The sequence below is a fragment of the Melanerpes formicivorus genome, unplaced genomic scaffold (assembly GCF_026170545.1).
Source record: "Melanerpes formicivorus ecotype bairdi unplaced genomic scaffold, bMelFor1.0.p_v2 SCAF_14, whole genome shotgun sequence".
Classification (NCBI taxonomy): Eukaryota; Metazoa; Chordata; class Aves; order Piciformes; family Picidae; genus Melanerpes; species Melanerpes formicivorus.
In genome coordinates, this window is record NW_027142366.1 from 19,233,359 (window position 1) to 19,249,260 (window position 15,902).

The 15,902-nt window shown below is 68.2% G+C and overlaps 2 protein-coding genes across 3 annotated transcripts; both read right to left on the reverse strand.

Moving 5' to 3' along the window:
• Positions 1–341: 341 nt before the first annotated feature.
• On the reverse strand, positions 342–5,882 carry STUB1 (STIP1 homology and U-box containing protein 1). The gene is given in 8 exon segments (XM_068147311.1): positions 342–1,577; positions 1,856–1,972; positions 2,277–2,333; positions 3,176–3,266; positions 3,459–3,624; positions 4,478–4,676; positions 5,591–5,623; positions 5,625–5,882. Coding segments are annotated over 8 exon segments (942 nt in total). The 5' UTR covers positions 5,778–5,882; the 3' UTR covers positions 342–1,451.
• Positions 5,883–7,465: 1,583 nt separating this feature from the next.
• Positions 7,466–14,419, reverse strand: RHBDL1 (rhomboid like 1). Of its 2 annotated transcripts, none has more exons than XM_068147309.1 (8): positions 14,191–14,419; positions 11,527–11,685; positions 11,107–11,326; positions 10,072–10,220; positions 9,874–9,986; positions 9,563–9,663; positions 8,663–8,723; positions 7,466–8,561 (listed from the first exon to the last, which is right to left on the reverse strand). In XM_068147309.1, the coding sequence occupies exons 1-8, from the start codon at positions 14,227–14,229 to the stop codon at positions 8,168–8,170; spliced, it is 1,236 nt and encodes a 411-aa protein (XP_068003410.1). In that variant the 5' UTR covers positions 14,230–14,419; the 3' UTR covers positions 7,466–8,167. The 2 variants fall into 2 exon arrangements, with proteins under 2 accessions (XP_068003410.1, XP_068003411.1); XM_068147310.1 differs by having other exon boundaries at positions 8,195–8,561; positions 11,107–11,331.
• Between the last annotated feature and the right edge of the window lie 1,483 nt (positions 14,420–15,902).

A 15,902-nucleotide genomic window follows, 5' to 3' on the forward strand; every position in this document is an offset into this window, starting at 1 on the left:
TTGTGGAGTCTGCTGGTGTGGAGAGCTTCCAACCCCCCCTGGGCACTGTGCTGCTGGGCAGGGTGCTGGGGGTGCCCTGCTGGAGCAGGGCTTGGGTGGGGGAGCTCCAGAGCTCCCTTCCAGCCCCAGGCTGCTGGGATGCTGTGGGAGGGAGCAGGCAGGGATGCTCCCAGCCCCTGCAGGCAGGCTGGGGAGCAGCAGAGGTCTAACCTCCTGGAGGGCCAAGAGCAGCTCCCAGGGCAGCCCCTGGCCTGCCCTGCACTCAGCTCAGCAGCAGGAACCACTCCAGCTCTGTTTTTTTTCCCCCATTTATTGCTGATTCTTACATTTTTCTCTCTCTATTTTGTTGTTTCATTGATGCTGGCAAACCCCCAGGGGATGCTCAGAAGCCAGGCAGGCTGTGCCCAAGCTGCTGCAGCCACGGGGGCCACAGGGCTGGGGGCTGGGGGGGTTTGTCTTGGGTAGGAAGGGATTTCATTCACAGGAAGCAGATCTTCAACCCCAGGTGGCTGTTCCCAAGGAACCAGGGCCCTGGTGGGCCAGCAGCCAGCCCCTCCCAGCCCTGGGAGCAGTTGTCTCCCAGGAAAAGCTGGAGAAGAGTTGGAATCTTGCTGGTTTCCCACCCCCACAAGTGGCTATCTACAGGGAGGAGAAGACCCAACCTTGGCCAGGCAGGAGCCGGGAGCAGGAGGCAACACCAACGCTCCCGGAGAGGGCACCCCCCCAGCAAGCTCCTCACAGCCCCTCCCGGGGGCAGGGCACAAGCTCTGGGGAGCAGCAGCTGCCAGAGCCAGGGAGGACCCTGCTCTGGGGGGGGTGAGGGTGGGGGCAAGGCCTTCAGGGCTGCCACACGGAGCCAGCTCCTGCCAGGGCTCCCTCCCAGCGCTGCGGCCTGCCCGGAGCCAGCGGAGAGGGACCCCGGGGAGCCTCAGTGCCCAGCCGGCTGCCCCCGGGGCCCCTGAGGGAGGGGAGATGGTGACCTGGCCTCACCCCAGCCCGGGGCTCCTGAGGGAGGGGAGATGGTGACCTGGCCTCACCCCAGCCCGGGGCTCCTGAGGGAGGGGAGATGGTGACCTGGCCTCACCCCAGCCCGGGGCTCCTGAGGGAGGGGAGATGGCGACGTGGCCTCACCCCAGCCCGGGGCTCCTGAGGGAGGGGAGATGGTGACCTGGCCTCACCCCAGCCCGGGGCTCCTGAGGGAGGGGAGATGGTGACCTGGCCTCACCCCAGCCCGGGGCTCCTGAGGGAGGGGAGATGGCGACGTGGCCTCACCCCAGCCCGGGGCTCCTGAGGGAGGGGAGATGGTGACCTGGCCTCACCCCAGCCCGGGGCTCCTGAGGGAGGGGAGATGGCGAGGTGGCCTCGCCCCAGCCGGCTCCGCGGGCAGCAGGGGCAGCGGGGAGGGCAGGGGGCAGCCCGGCGCCGGCCGTGCCGCGGGGCAGCGCCGCCCCTCAGTAATCCTCCACCCAGCCGTTCTCCGAGATGAAGGCATCGATCACCTCCTTCATGGCCAGGTTGGGGATCAGCTGCTCCTGGGTCAGGGGGCTGCGAGTCACCGGGTCGAAGTGCCCCACGCGCTGCAGGGGCACCCAGCCGTCAGCGCCCGCCGGGGCAGGCCAGCACCCGGCCCCCCCCGGCAGGCGGCGTGCCAGCGGCTGCAGAGCAGCTCAAGGCACAGGGCCACTGCCAGCAGCCGCCTGGGCAGGTAGCCGAGACCGAGGCCCCGGGCAGCTGCCTCCACAGCCAGGCAAGCGCCTGGGAGGTGCCCCCCGGGCTGGCAGTGCCCCCCGGGCTGGTGGCGCCCCCCGGGCTGGCAGTGCCCCCGGGCTGGCAGTGCCCCCCGGGCTGGCGGTACCTGGAGATGCTCCTCGATGTCCTTCCTGTCGTAGGTGATGCCGCTGGGCGTGATGCAGGGCTCCCGCATCAGCTCAAAGCTGATCTTCCCACACAGGTAGTCAGGGATGTCCCTCTTCTGGAGCAGGGGAGAGGCAGAGCTGGGGTCAGGGGGGGCTGGCTGAGCCCAGCCGGGGTCAGGGGGGGCTGGCTGAGCCCAGCACCATGAACCCAGAGGGCTGGGTGGCTTTCAGGATGTGGTGTAATGGCCAGGGTGGTCTTGGGGCGATGGTGGGACCTGAGGGCCTTAGAGGGCTTCTCCAGCCAGAACCCCTCTGTGGTTCCATGGTGCTGGCTCAGGGGGGAGCAGGGCCCAGGGCTGAGGGGGGAGGCAGGGAGCAGGGCTGGCTCCTGCTGAGCTGCACCCCCAGGGACACACTCACCTTCCTCTTCTCATCCACCTGGGAGAAGAGCTCATCCATGTCTGCCAGGTACTTGTCCTGGAACAGAAGGACTCAGGGTGAGGAGACCCCAGTGCAGAGGGCTGCACCCCAAAGCCTCCCACTGCTGGGAGCTGTGGCAGGTGGAGCTGAGAGGTCCTTGGTGGCCTCTCTGTCTTCGAGGCCTCCAGCTCCAGGCCAAAGTGCATGGCAGGAGTGATGCAGCTTAAAATAACCTTCCCTCCTGGGACTATTTTTATCCCAGGATTAGTGCCCTGTGCCAGGCCAGGACCCAGAGCTGCTTGTGGCCCTCAGAGACCAACAGGTACAGCAGCTGGGGGAGCTCACCCAGGAGGCACTGCTGCTGGGCAGGGACAGGAGGTGACAGGGCAGGGACAGCCCTCACAGGGGGACACAAAAGCCACAGCGCCTGGCAGAGCATGGGGAGGAAGAAGGCCAGGGGATGAGGATGGGAGGAGGAAGGCCTGGCTCCCCTGGCAGGGGATGAGGATGGGAGGAGGAAGGCCTGGCTCCCCTGGCAGGGGGTGGGGATGGGAGGAGGAAGGCCTGGCTCCCCTGGCAGGGGGTGAGGATGGGAGGAGGAAGGCCTGGCTCCCCTGGCAGGGGGTGGGGATGGGAGGAGGAAGGCCTGGCTCCCCTGGCAGGGGGTGAGGATGGGAGGAGGAAGGCCTGGCTCCCCTGGCAGGGGACGAGGATGGGAGGAGGAAGGCCTGGCTCCCCTGGCAGGGGGTGAGGATGGGAGGAGGAAGGCCTGGCTCCCCTGGCAGGGGACGAGGATGGGAGGAGGAAGGCCTGGCTCCCCTGGCAGGGGGTGAGGATGGGAGGAGGAAGGCCTGGCTCCCCTGGCAGGCTCCCTGAGCCGCCCTGCTGCCCCTGCTCACGTGCTTGGCCTCGATGCTGGCCAGCTGCACTCGGCTCCGGCTCTCGTCTGTGCTCTCCTCCTGCTGAGCCTTCCGGCACTCGGCCAGCTCCCTAGGGCAGAGCAGGGGGGTCAAGGAGCTGGGGGGTAAGGAGCTGGGGGGTAAGGAGCTGGGGGGACAGCACCCCTCCCCCCCCGCCGCTGCAGGGCTCTGCCTGCGCCCCTGCTCCGCGCAGCTTTGCGGCACTGCGGCAGGAGGAGCGCGGCAGCGGCAGGAGGAGCGCGGCGGCGCCCGGGGGCCGCACCTCTCCTTCTCGGCCACGATGAGCCTGGTGAGGTAGGAGTGGAGCTCATTCTCCTGGTTGATTCTCCTCTCCTCGATGCTGTTCCACCTCTTCTTCTTGGCGATGCGCAGCGCGCTGGGGATGTCGTCCCCGAAGTTCAGCCTCTGCTCCTTGGCCAGGTTGTAGGCTGGGGAAGAGAAAAGAGCAGCCTGGGTCCTGCAGCTGGGGCAGGGCAAGGCCAAGCACGAACCCAGGCTGGTGAGGAGAGGCTGAGAGCAGCCTGCAGGAGAAGGCCTTGGGGCTGTCAGCTGGTGACAAAGTCCCCAGGAGCCAGCACTGGTCCCTGGCAGCCCAGAGCCAGCTGAGTGCTGAGCTGCAGCCAGAGCAGGGAGAGCAGCAGCACAGGGAGGGGATTCTGCCCCTCTGCTCTGCTCTGCTCAGCCCCCACCTGCAGCACTGCCTCCAGCTCTGGGGCCCCCAGCACAGGAAGGACCTGGAGCTGCTGGAGAGGAGCAGAGGAGGCCACAGAGATGCTCAGAGGCTGCAGAACCTCCCCTGTGGGACAGGCTGGGAGAGCTGGGGCTGTGCAGCCTGCAGAAGAGAAGGCTCCAGGCAGACCTCAGAGCAGCCTCCCAGTGCCTGAAGGGCTCCAGGAGAGCTGGGGAGGGACTTGGGCCAAGGGCTGGGAGTGTCAGGCCCAGGGCCAATGGCTTTGAGCTGGGAGAGAGGAGACTGAGAGTGGAGAGGAGGAAGAAATCCTTGGCAGTGAGGCTGGGGAGACTCTGGCCCAGGCTGCCCAGGGAGGCTGTGGCTGCCTCCTGCCTGGAGGTGTTCAGGGCCAGGCTGGATGAGGCCTTGAGCAAGCTGTGCTGGTGGGAGGTGTTGACACAGGGCTGGCACTGGATGATCTTGAACCTCCCTCCCAACCCAACCCAGCCTTGGATTCTAGGATCCCAGAGGCAGTGCTGGCATCCCTCTTGCCACCCCTGGCGGCTGCAGGGGGGCAGGTGACAGCGCTGGCACCCTGCCCCCTCACCAACCTCTCTGCAGGTTGGCAATGGCCTCGTCATAGTTCTCCATCTCCATCTGGCACTGGCCCAGGAAGAAGTGAGCCTTCACCGACTGCCCGTCCAGCTCCAGGGCTCGCTTGCAGTCGGCCAGGGCCTTGTCGTGCTGCTGCATCTTCAGGTAGCAGAGGGCACGGTTGGTGTAGTAGACAGCAACCAGGGGGTTGCGGTTCTGCAGGGGCACAAAGGGGACAGCCCTGCTGGGCTGGGCACAGCTACCCCCCCTGCCCACCACGGGCCGGCAGCCACGGGGCAGGGGGCGATGCTGCCCGCCTGGGGACAGCCAGCAGTGCCCACTCAGGCTGGCACCCTGCAGACAGCTGCTGGGATCCCTGGGGGACACCCTGGGGATGGTTCCTATGAAGCAGCCTCTGTCACGTGCCCCAGCTGGGGGACAAGAGCCCCTGGCACCAGGCCCTGGAGCCCCTCCACCCCAGGGTGGGTCTGCACTGCCAAGCCCAGCCTGGGTATGTGGCTGGGGAAGGGAGGGGGAGGGGACAGGTTCAGGCAGAGTCCAGCTCAGAGCCCGGGGGTAGGGCAGGCCTGGCTGAGGGCTCTCCAAGCCCAGGCAGGGAACCAGCTGTAGGCCAGGCCAGGGGGAAGTCGTCCAGGACAAAGTGGGTAAGGCCATGCCCAGGCAGGGCACACAGGCCCGAGGATGGGGGCCAGGCCAAAGGTGTTCTGCCCTGGGAGAGGCCAGGCCAGGGGCGAGGGCGCTGCACCAAATCCTGGGGATGGGTCCAGGCCCAGCAAGGATCAACGCCAGGAGGCTTCAACCCGGGAGGGTACTCAGGCCCGGCACGGCACGGCTCATAGAGGCTGTCCAGTCCCGGGAGGTCCTGTCCCGCAGGACCCAGGCCGGAGAGGTGGGTGAGGGCCAAGGGTCCCGTCCCGGGAGGATCCAGGCCAGGCTAGACCCAAGGGTGTCCTGTCCCGTGGGATCCAGGTCAGGCCCGGGCCGGGGATCCCGTTCCGGGGGGATCCAGGCCCGGCCCGGGCGGGGCGGGGGGGGGGGGGGGCGTGCCCCATCTCCGGGGGTCCCCTCCCGGTGGTCCTGTCCCGGGCTGAGGACGCCCCTGGACTCACGATAGCGCGTCCATAGCAGGCGGCGGCCTCGGGGGTACTTGCGGCCGCCGAAGAGCCGGTTGCCCTGCTCCTTGTGCTCCTGCGCGCTGTGGCTCTTCTCGGGGCTGCCGCCTCCTGCACCCCCACCGCCCGGCCCCGCCGCTCCGGGCCCCGCCGCGCCGCCTTCCCGTTCCTCCTTCCCCTTCATGGCACCACCCGGCCCGGCCCGGCCCGGCCTGGCCTGGCCCGCTGGGGCCGGCGGCTCCGCTGGCTCCGGCCGCGCACTGCGACAGCCGCCGCCGCCACCCCCACCCCCGCCGCGCCGCTTCCGGGGCCGGGCGGCCGCGGGGCGGCGCCGGGAACGCGCCGGGGGCGGGGACGGAGCGGGCAGGGTCAGACCAGGGGGCAGGAGCGGAGGTGCAGGGGCGGAGTCTGCGGCTGGTGGGCGGGGTACACGGGTGGGCGGAGCCAAAGAGAGGCGGGGACTGGGCGTTAGGGCGTGATAAGGGAGGAGGCGTGTCTTCACAGAGAGGGCGGGGACGGGTCCGGTGTGTGAAGAGGCCGAGTCCGTGATTGGTGTAGGGGGCTGATAGATAGACTGGCAAGACCAATGACAATGGAGTCTGGGACAGGAGGGTGTGGATTGAGATTGGTAAAGGCGGTCTAAGGGGCGGGGCCGGGGAGGGGGGCGAGGGCGGGGGGGGCGAGGGCGGGGGGGGCGGGGCTGGGGAGGGGGGGCGGGGCTGGGGAGGGGGGCGGGGCCCGGGGGGGGCGGGGCCGGGGAGGCGGGGCGGGACACGGTTTAGGGGCTGGATTGGGGGATTGGATGCACGGACGGGGGTAGGAGGAGGATTTGGGGAGCATGAAGGGGGTGCAGGGGATGTGGGGCTGGCGGGGGTGTGGGGATATGGGGTGAGTCTGGGGTTGGATAGGAAGGGATGTGCAGAAGGGTGGGAGAGGGTAAATGGGGGGATGGGAGTAGGGGGGAGGGGAGGGGGGAGCCTTGGGGTGCAGTGAAGGTGTGGGGTGGATGAGGTGCAGGGGTACAAGGGAGGTCTGGGGTTTGACGGGGGCGCTGCAGAAGGGTAAGAGAGGGTAAATGCGGGGGTGGGAGTGGAAGGAGGGAGCGGAGGGGGGAGCCTGAAGGTGCAGTGGGGGTGTGGGGTTGGGTGGGGACGCTGCAGATGGGTAAGAGGGTAAATGCGGGGGTGGGAGTGGAAGAGGGGCTGGGGGAGTGCGGGAGGGGTGAGGGATACAGATGAGTGTGAGATTTGATGGGAGGGGGCTGGATAGGGAGGTCGGACTGAAGAGGGTGTTGGGGTGCAGGGGGATGGGGGGTCTGGATGGGAGGGTGTGGGGTACAGCGAGGATCTGGGGTTTGATGGGGGGGCTGTAGAAGAGTGGGAGAGGGTGAATGAGGACACAAGACTTGAAGGGAGGCCAGGGGGAGGTACAGGGTGGGATGGAATACAGAGAAATGGGGGAGGGGGCGCTGGATGGGGGTACGGAGTGGTGGAGGGGCGGTGTCGCCTGGAGGGAGGCGTGAATTGAGCGCAGAGAGAAGGGATGCGGGGCAGGGTCGGGGGGGGGGGTCGTTTGGCTGCCTGCAGCCATAGCGGGGGGTGCGCTGGAGCATGCGAGGCTGGGGAGCGGGGGGTCTTGACTGCCCAGACTCAGGCAGCCCCGCACCCCTTATCACACCCCCCACTCCCACCCCCCCGCGCCCACCCCCGCCCCGGGTGCCGTTTCACGCATCCCAGAGCCTTCTGCTCCAGTAAATCCCATTCCTGGCTGCCCGCCCCCCGCCCTGTGCCCACCCGCATCGAGCCAGCAGGGCTGGGGTCGCGGGGCCGGGGGGGGATGCCAGGGGTGCCCCTCCTCAGAGACAGCCTCGGGCAGTGTGCAAAATATTTATTTATACTCCAAAAAGGTCTGGAGGGGCACCGGGGGGGGAGGGGAGGTTGGGGCGGGGTTGGGTTTATTTCCCACCCCCCGCGCCCTCATCCTGGGGTAAGCCCCCGCTGTGGGGAGGGCAGCAAAGCGAGGGGAGGGGAAACAGGGGTGGGCAAGGGGGTGTGTGTGGGGGGAGGGTCTGCTGCCATGAGTTGTGCCAGTCTCAGCCCAGCCTCCGGGCTCTCCCCAGCCTCTCCCTTACTCTCTTTTATTATCCCCCCCCGCCCCCCCCCCCCTTTTTTTTTCTTTTATTTATATTTATTTTGGCATAGAAAAATAAATCCTCCTCTTTTGGCACCAGTCCGGCTCAAAGTGCAGGTCCTTGGGGTGGGGGGCAACGAGTCACACCCCCACCCCTCTCCTTTCCCTCAACCCCTCCACCCCGGCGAGGGGGCTAACAGAAGCAAGCAGAGGGATCCCCCCCCAGATCCCCCTCCCTGCTTGTCTCCTTCCCGAGGGGGCACAGCGGAGCTGAAGCATCCTTTGGGGAGGGGGCACAGCGGGGGTGGTGGAGGGGGCTGGGCAGGGTCTGTAGGGGAGAGGGAGGGGGGATGCGGCCCATGGTGGGGGGAGAGGGGAGGCGCCCAACGCGCTCGCTAGCACCGAGGGGGCAGGCAGGGCGAGGGTGGGTGGCCTGCCCCCATGTCACACGCGTGGGGGCACCCCCCGCCCTCCCCGATCTCCACCGGGCTCGGCGAGCGACGGAACCGAAACAAAAACAACCCAAAGGCTGGGTGCCAGGGCGGGGGGGGAGGGCAGAGCGTGGGCTACGGGGGGGGCGGGATCTGTGCCCCCAGCAAGTCGTAGGCGAAGATGTTCCAGAAGACGGCGAAGAGCAGGAAGGTGCCGTAGGAGAGGAGCAGCACCCACCAGCCGCACTGGTCCTGCAGGCTCTCCTCGTAGCTGCGCAGGATGGTCAGCCCCATGCTGATGCCCACGATGGCGCCTGCCAGGTGTGCCATGAAGCTGGGCTGCGGGCCCGAGGCTGGCAGCGGCGGGGAGAAGCGCAGCCAGACGGCTCGCCCCACCTCGGAGCTCACTGCAAAACGGTGCCAGGAGGCGCTCAGCACCCTGGAACCCGCCCAGAGAGGGCACATCCAGCGCGGGGCGGGGGGGGTGAGGGCACGGGTGGGTACTCACTGCACACCAGCGCCAGCACCATCCGCAGCAGCTTGTACGGGCAGCGCATCCCGGCCCAGTTCTGCGTGTGCACGGACAGGGGGAGGGTGGCACCGCTGGTGCCCTGGCACCGGGGAGCGGGCTGGCACGGGCGCCTCCCAGCGTGCCCCAGAGAAGCTGTACCCCGGCCCACGGAGCACTCCCATCTCTGCTCCTCACCTCCTACACCCACCCCATGATGCCACCCAAGGTGCTTCCCACTGTGAGGGTGCCCACCTCATGATGTCAACCTGAAGCCTTCCCCACCCAATGCCACACACTGCCCACCTCAGGAGGCCAATGCCACACTCACTGCCCACCCCATGATGCCACCCAATGTGCTCCCCTGCTGTGATGGTGCCCACCCCATGATGCAAGACCAATACATCCCCCACCCGATGTCACACCACGTTGCCCACCCCATGATGCCACCCAAGGTGCTCCCCACGATGATGGTGCTCGCCCCATGGCATCCCCTCCCTAATATCACCCTGCAATGGCACTCGCCCTCAGTGCCACACCAATGTCACACCATGCTGCCCATGCTACAATGGCACCCAACAGCACCGTGGCATCTCCCATGCAATGTCACACCATGCTGCCCACCTACCACCACCCCCTGATGCCACCCAAAGTGCTCCCTCTCCCTGGCACTGGTGCCCACCCCACGATGTCACCCCACACCCCTCCCACCCCATGATGCCACCCAAAGTGCTAACCCTTTAGATGATGCCCACCCCTCGGTGCCTCACTGTGCTGCCCACCCTACAAGGCCACCAAATGCCACCCACCCCACACGCCTGTTCCCACGGTCCCACTGCGGTGCTCACCCTCCCACCCCTGGTGCCCCCAGTGATGCCCCCAATGATGCCAGGTGCTGACCATGACGACGTTGGCGAGATGAGCTGAGCAGAGGGCATAGACCCCCCCTGAGCCCCCAACCAGAGGTGCCCGCATGTCCGTGATGGAGACGGTGAGGGAGCCTGCGGGCAGGGGCAGGGCTCAGCAGGGGCTCGTTAGTCACCAGCCACATTCAGTCATCAGTCAGGGGCTGCCCGCCCCGGGGTGGGCAGGACCCAGCGCTCCAGAGCGGCCAGCAAGCAAACCCTCCCCCCAACCTCAGGGCACATCTGCCCGTGCCCTGCCCGGGGCTGGTGCTGGGGACCGATGGGCACAGCCGGGCACGCACCCACCTGCCAGGACGCCTGCCAGGTAGAGGAAGCTGATGCGCAGGATGCCATGCACCATCTCCAGGGGCACCCCAATCATCAGCTGCAGGAGGGCGTTGAACCCCAGCTGCTCCAGCCTGCCCGGGCACAGGGGGGCACAGGAGGTGGCTCGGGACACGCAGCCCCCCGCGGGGTGCCACCCTGTGCCCCGCAAGGACCTACCCCACGTGCATGAACATGTAGGTGAGGAAGCGCCAGGCGCGGGCCCGGTGCCCCGGGTGGTAGACGAGAGGACTCTTCATGTACTCGGGGTGGTAGGTCTGCAGCACCCACTTGTTCAGCCGGGCACCGTAGCACAGGAACACGATGATCTGTGCCAACGGCCAGGGCTGGCACCTCCGGCACCGACACAGCCACAGCAGCCCTATTCCCCTGTCCTGCAGCGGCCTCACCTGGCACCTCCACCCCAGCTCTGAACCCCCCGCGGCCACCAGGACATCACCACTGGGGGCACATGTGCCCTCTGCTCTGCGTCTGAGCCTGGGGATGGGCACTGGGACATCACAACCGCTGTCACCCATCGTTCCCTGCCCTTGGTGTAAACCCTCCATGGCACAGCACAGCCAGGCTCACCCAGCCCTTACCCCCAGACCTCCACCCTGCTGTGGGCACCGGGACAGCACAACCAGGGGCACCCATCCTGCCTGCCCCAGACCTCCACCCTGCTGTGGGCATCGGGACAGCACGACCAGGGGCACCCATCCTGCCTGCTCCAGACCTCCACCCTGCTGTGGGCACCGGGACAGCACAACCAGGGCACCCATCCTGCCCACCCCAGACCTCCACACTGCTGTGGGCACCGGGACAGCACAACCAGGGCACCCATCCTGCCCGCCCCAGACCTCCACACTGCTGTGGGCACCGGGACAGCACAACCAGGGGCACCCATCCTGCCTGCTCCAGATCTCCACACTGCTGTGGGCACCGGGACAGCACGACCAGGGCACCCATCCTGCCTGCCCCAGACCTCCACCCTGCTGTGGGCACCGGGACAGCACAACCAGGGCACCCATCCCGGCCGCCCCAGACCTCCACACTGCTGTGGGCACCGGGACAGCACAACCAGGGCACCCATCCTGCCTGCTCCAGACCTCCACACTGCTGTGGACACCGGGACAATACAACCAGGGCACCCATCCCGGCCAGCCCACGGGCAGTAGGGCTGGCTCCGGCGGGCGGGCAGCCGCGGGCGGGTACCTGCGTGAGGGTGACGGCTGCCATGAAGACGGGGGGCGGGCAGGAGCGGTGCTGGTAGAAGTACCAGCGCCTGTCCATCTCGCAGGGCAGGATCTCGTAGGCCACGTAGCGCACGAAGCGTTTGTAGATGCCCAGGCCGGTCTCGTCCAGCAGCACGTCCCGGGGCAGGGCACGCTGCCCGTTGGCGATGGCACGCTTGAAGCTGCTCGAACGTTTGCTGCTGATCTGCGGAGAGAGGCCGTGCCCGCGGGGACCGCAGGGGCGGCTCGGGCCATCCCCCCCGCCCGTCGCCGCCACCCCGAGGCGGTGCCATCGTCCCACCGACGTCCGTGCCCTCCCCGCTCCCCAGGGTGCCCAGTGCCCACCCCGGGCTGGCACCTGGCCGCTCACCCCCGGCCCCCGCAGCCCCCCGGCACTGACCAGGTCTACCAGCTCCTGATAGCAGACCTGCCCCTCGTCGTTGCCCTGTGCCAGGGCCACCAGCATGTCCAGTTTGGCAGGGTCCAGGGGCAGCTCATGGCTGTGCACCAGGCTGGCAAAGGTCTCCACCCCGATGAAGCCGGTGTGCTCGGGGTCCAGCTGTGGGCATGGCACAGGCGGTCACCAGGGTGCCAGGGCTGCAGCTCCCTGATCAGCCAGGCAGACCTTCTGGTGCCCGTCACCCTGGCACCAAGCCTGGCACTCTCATGTGGCACTCCATGCCACCTGCCTTGCCTCTGTGAGAGGGGCTACAACCCCCCTGTACCCCATGCCATGTGGGTGTCCTGTGCTGAGTGAGTGCCCCATGCCACGTAACTGCCCTGTGCCACATAGGTGCCCTGCTGCCATGTGGGTGCCCTGTGCTGTGCAGGTGGCACACTCCATGTGGATGCCCTGTGCAGTGTGTGTGCCCCATGTCACATGGGTGCCCCTTGCCAGGCAGGTACCCTGTGTCATGGGGGTGCCCTGTGGGCCCCTGTGCCACACAGATGCTCCAAGCCCTGTGGGTGCCTCATGCCATGCAGATGTCCTGTGCCACGGAGGTGCCCTGCGCCCTGCAGATGCCTCACGTCACGAGTACTCCATGCCATGGCTGTGTCCCAGGCCATATGGGTGTGCCATATAGGTGCCCCATGGCATGCAGGTGCCCCATGCCACATGGGTGCCAGCAGCCACATGACTGCCCCATGCCATGGCTATGCCCTGTGCCATGTGGTTGCCCCATGCTGTGTGGGTACCCCACACCATGCAGGTGTGCCAGGCAGGTGCCCCGTGCCGTGCCAGCGTCCCCATCTCCCCTGGCACAGCCACCACTCTCCCACTCAGCTATTCCTGGCCGCCAGCAGCCTGCCAGCCAGGAAGCCACCAAGCTAAACACACACACAGCCCTGGCACAGCCTCCTCCTCCTCCTGCACACCTTCACCACCCTGCTCCATCGTGCCCGGGCACCTTGCACCGTCCTCGGGGCCCCCGGAACTGCCTGGGCACCCTGAGCCCACCACGGGGCGCCCAGCACCACGGGGCACCCAGCACCACGGGGCGCCCAGCAGCTTGGGACACCCAGCGTGGTCCTGCTCATAGAGGCAAAGAGCCGAGGGTGGCACAAGGAGGATGGGGACAGGGAAAGGGCACGGGTGGCAGGAGCACAGCTGGCACCCTGCGCCCCGCAGCATTGCTCTGTAGCTGGTGCTGGGATCTGCTGGGAAAGAGCAGAATCAGGCTCGTGGGACTGGCACAGAGCTGTGCAGGGGGCACGGCACTGTACACCCCCCCCCCCCCCATGCCCTCACAGCCTAAAGCCTCATTCACAAGGCTGGGGTCCAGCTGCCCAGAACCACTGCCTGAGGCTGGCACGGGCGCAGGGGGCGTGGGGGTGCAGGATGTGGGGTGCAGGATGCAGGGTGGCATGGGGGAAAGTGCAGGCAGCTCTTGCTGCCCCACAGCAGACACCAGCACACGAGAGCAGACCCAGTGTTTGGGGTGCACCAGCACTCTAGTGCCCCCCATTCCTCATGCCCCCCACATGCCACCCCACAGGTGCCACGTGTGTGCCACGCGGGGGCCTGGTACGCACTGTCCCCACCTCAGCGGCCCCCAGAGAGCTCCCGGAGCAGCCGCGAAGCCTCTCCCTGCTCTCAGGATGCGGCTCCCCCCTCTCCAGCGCCGCTGACTCCTTCCTGCCCCCCAGCTCCTCTGCCCTGCTGGGCGCTCCCGAGCCCTGCTCTGCTCATCCCGGGGGCCTCAGAGCCCCCACACCCGCGGGTGGGGGTGACACGGGGGACAGCATTGCAAAACCCAGGCTGGGGAGGCCGGGGGGGGTGGGGTGGAACTCGGCCAAGGTCACGGAGCCAGCCGGAGGGGTGTGAGGGGGGGAGGGGAGAGGTCTGTGAAGATTCTTGACCCCCCGAAAATTCCCTCCTCATGCCCAAGGCAGAGCTTCCAGCTCGGCCCCCGGGGGTTGGGGACCAGGCAAACGGGCACCGGGGGCAGGGACGGGGCACAGCGGGTGGTAACGCCCCGGGGGGGGCGGGGACCGATCCTGGCCAGGGAGCGGAGCCCCCAGCGCTGCGCTGCGCTGCTGCTCCACGGCCTGATCCTGCAATCAGGTCACGGGGGCTGGACGCAGCCCCTCGCCAAAGCGAGCAACACCGGCGGGCTGGCGGTGGGCACCGAGCCCCACGGCAGCCTCCCGGGGTCTCATCCTGCACCTGGGGTTCAGCACCCTCTGTCCTTGAGGGGGTGAGGAGGAGGCCACAAGTGAGCTGAGTTGCGCGGCCTCAGCGGCGTAACGGGGACAAGGGATGCCCCCCACGCCCCCCCCCCCCCCAGTTACCCGGGGCAGTGCTGTGGGGGGAGGCACCGGGAGGATGCTGAGCGCGGGGTACCGGGGCTGCTCCGCGGTACCCGCCGTGGGCTGACAGCTCTGCCCGCTGCGCGGCAGCCGTGCCCGGTGCTCGCCAGCATCATCCTCCCCCCGCCATCCAATACACCCCGGGCAGCGATGCCCGGTACCCGGCGGCCCCTCCCGGAGATGTGCTCCCGGCGGCCCCCCTCCTTCCCCGGCAGCGCTGCCCGGTGCCCGCCGCCCCCGGCGCCGCTCTCACCTGCTCCTGGATGAGCTGGAGCAGGGAGCTCCTGTCCATGCACCCGGCGGGCGGTGGGCTCCGCCGCTCACCCGCGCCCGGGGCCGGCGAACCGGGCAGGGGAGCGGCGCGGGCGGCGGGGGCGGCGGGAGCGGGGGGGACTCTCCCCGCCAGCCCCGCGTTGCGGCGGGTCCGGGAGGGAGCTGCGAGAGGCGGCGGCGCCGGGAGCCGCCGATGGCAGCGGGGCGGCGGCGGCGGCGGCGGCGGCGGCGGGGGCGGGAGCGGAGCCGAACGGAGCCGCCCCCGCCGCAGCGCACGGCGCAGCGCTTCCCGCTTCCCCCTCCACCCCAACCAACATCACCGGGGAACCGGGACCCGCCCCGCCCCGCCGGCACTCCCGACCCCCCAGATACGGCACAGGGGGGACCGGTACCGGGCCCCGGCAGCTTGGGGTGGCATCTGCGTCCCGGTACGGGCACCTGCATCCCGGTACCTGCGTCCCAGCATGGTTCCTGCATCCCTCTGCTGGTGCCCACGGGCAGTACTGGTCCTGCCCAAATCCTGCTTGGTGCCTACAGCCCAGCGCCGCTCTGCACAGCCCAGCACCGCTCCTGCATCCGGGAATGGTTCCTGCATCCCAGCACGGAACCTGCATCCCAGCACTGCTGCACACAGCCCAGGCTGGCTCCTGCATGCCAGGGGGGCTCCTGCATGCCAGGGGGGCACCTACCTTCACCCCAGTACAGGTCTCACATCCCAGTACAATGCTGCCATCCCAGCACAGGTAGCTGCATCCCAGTGCCCTCAGCTGCCCCCCAGTACCGGTCTCTGCCCCCCAGTGTGCCCCCAGCATCCTGCCACAGGGGTCCTGGTGTGGCACCTCCTGGTGTGGCACCTCCTGGTGTGGCACTTCCAGCCCAGTATGGGCACTGGTAGCCCAGCACCACACACCTGCAGGATCTGGCACAGCTATCTGCAGACTTCACCCACCTTGCCCCTGGCACCCACAGGCCAGCTCAGTTCTGGGCACGTCCCCCAGGGGTGCCATGCCTGGCACACAGTGCCTCCAGCACTAGCATCTGCCCCAGCCTGGCACTGGGTCCCTTGAACTGGCACCTTTACCCGATGTGTGCAGCAGTACCCAGGCCAGGGCTGCTGCTCCCAGACCCCCACATGCCCTGTCCTGCTGGGTGGCATGGCCCCAGGTCAGCCCTGGCACTGTGCCACAGCTCAGCCCTGCTGTGAGTGCCAGGGGAGCTCTGGGCTTCACATCTCTTGGGGCATGGAGCTGTCCCCAGATGGCCTGGCACTGCCATGGCATGGGGCTGTCCCTGGATAGCCTGGCACATTTGTGGCATTGGGCTCTCCTTGGCCAGCCTGGCACTATCCCCAGCTGGCCTGGCACTGTCGTGGCACAGAGCTGTCTACAGCCAGCCTGGCACTGCTGTGGGGCTATCCATGGCTGGCCTGGCACTACCATGGCACAGGGATGTTCACTGCTGATCTGGTATTGCCATGGCATGGGGCTGTCCTCAGATGGCCTGGTACTGCCCTGGCACAGGACTCTGCCCACGCTGGGTCAGAGGGGCAGGAAGCAGCAGCAGGGCTGTGCAGCTGGTGCCGGCTGGCACAGGGCAGGCTGAGATGCCAGGCAGGGGCGATGCCCAGGGACCACAGGTGGCCATAGGTGAGCTCCTGCAGCCCTGGCACACGCAGCCCCTGCCCTGGCACAG

Bases quoted from the DNA above. Each gene is read 5' to 3' on its own strand.
- RHBDL1 (XM_068147309.1), bottom strand. From the start codon at position 14,229: ATGGACAGGAGCTCCCTGCTCCAGCTCATCCAGGAGCAG. The intron at 11,327-11,526 runs GTCAGTGCCGGG...TCCGCAGATCAG, and splicing joins ATCAGGAGCTGGTAGACCTG to CAGCAAACGTTCGAGCAGCT. The intron at 8,562-8,662 runs GTGAGTACCCAC...ACCGTTTTGCAG, and splicing joins GGTGCTGGCGCTGGTGTGCA to TGAGCTCCGAGGTGGGGCGA.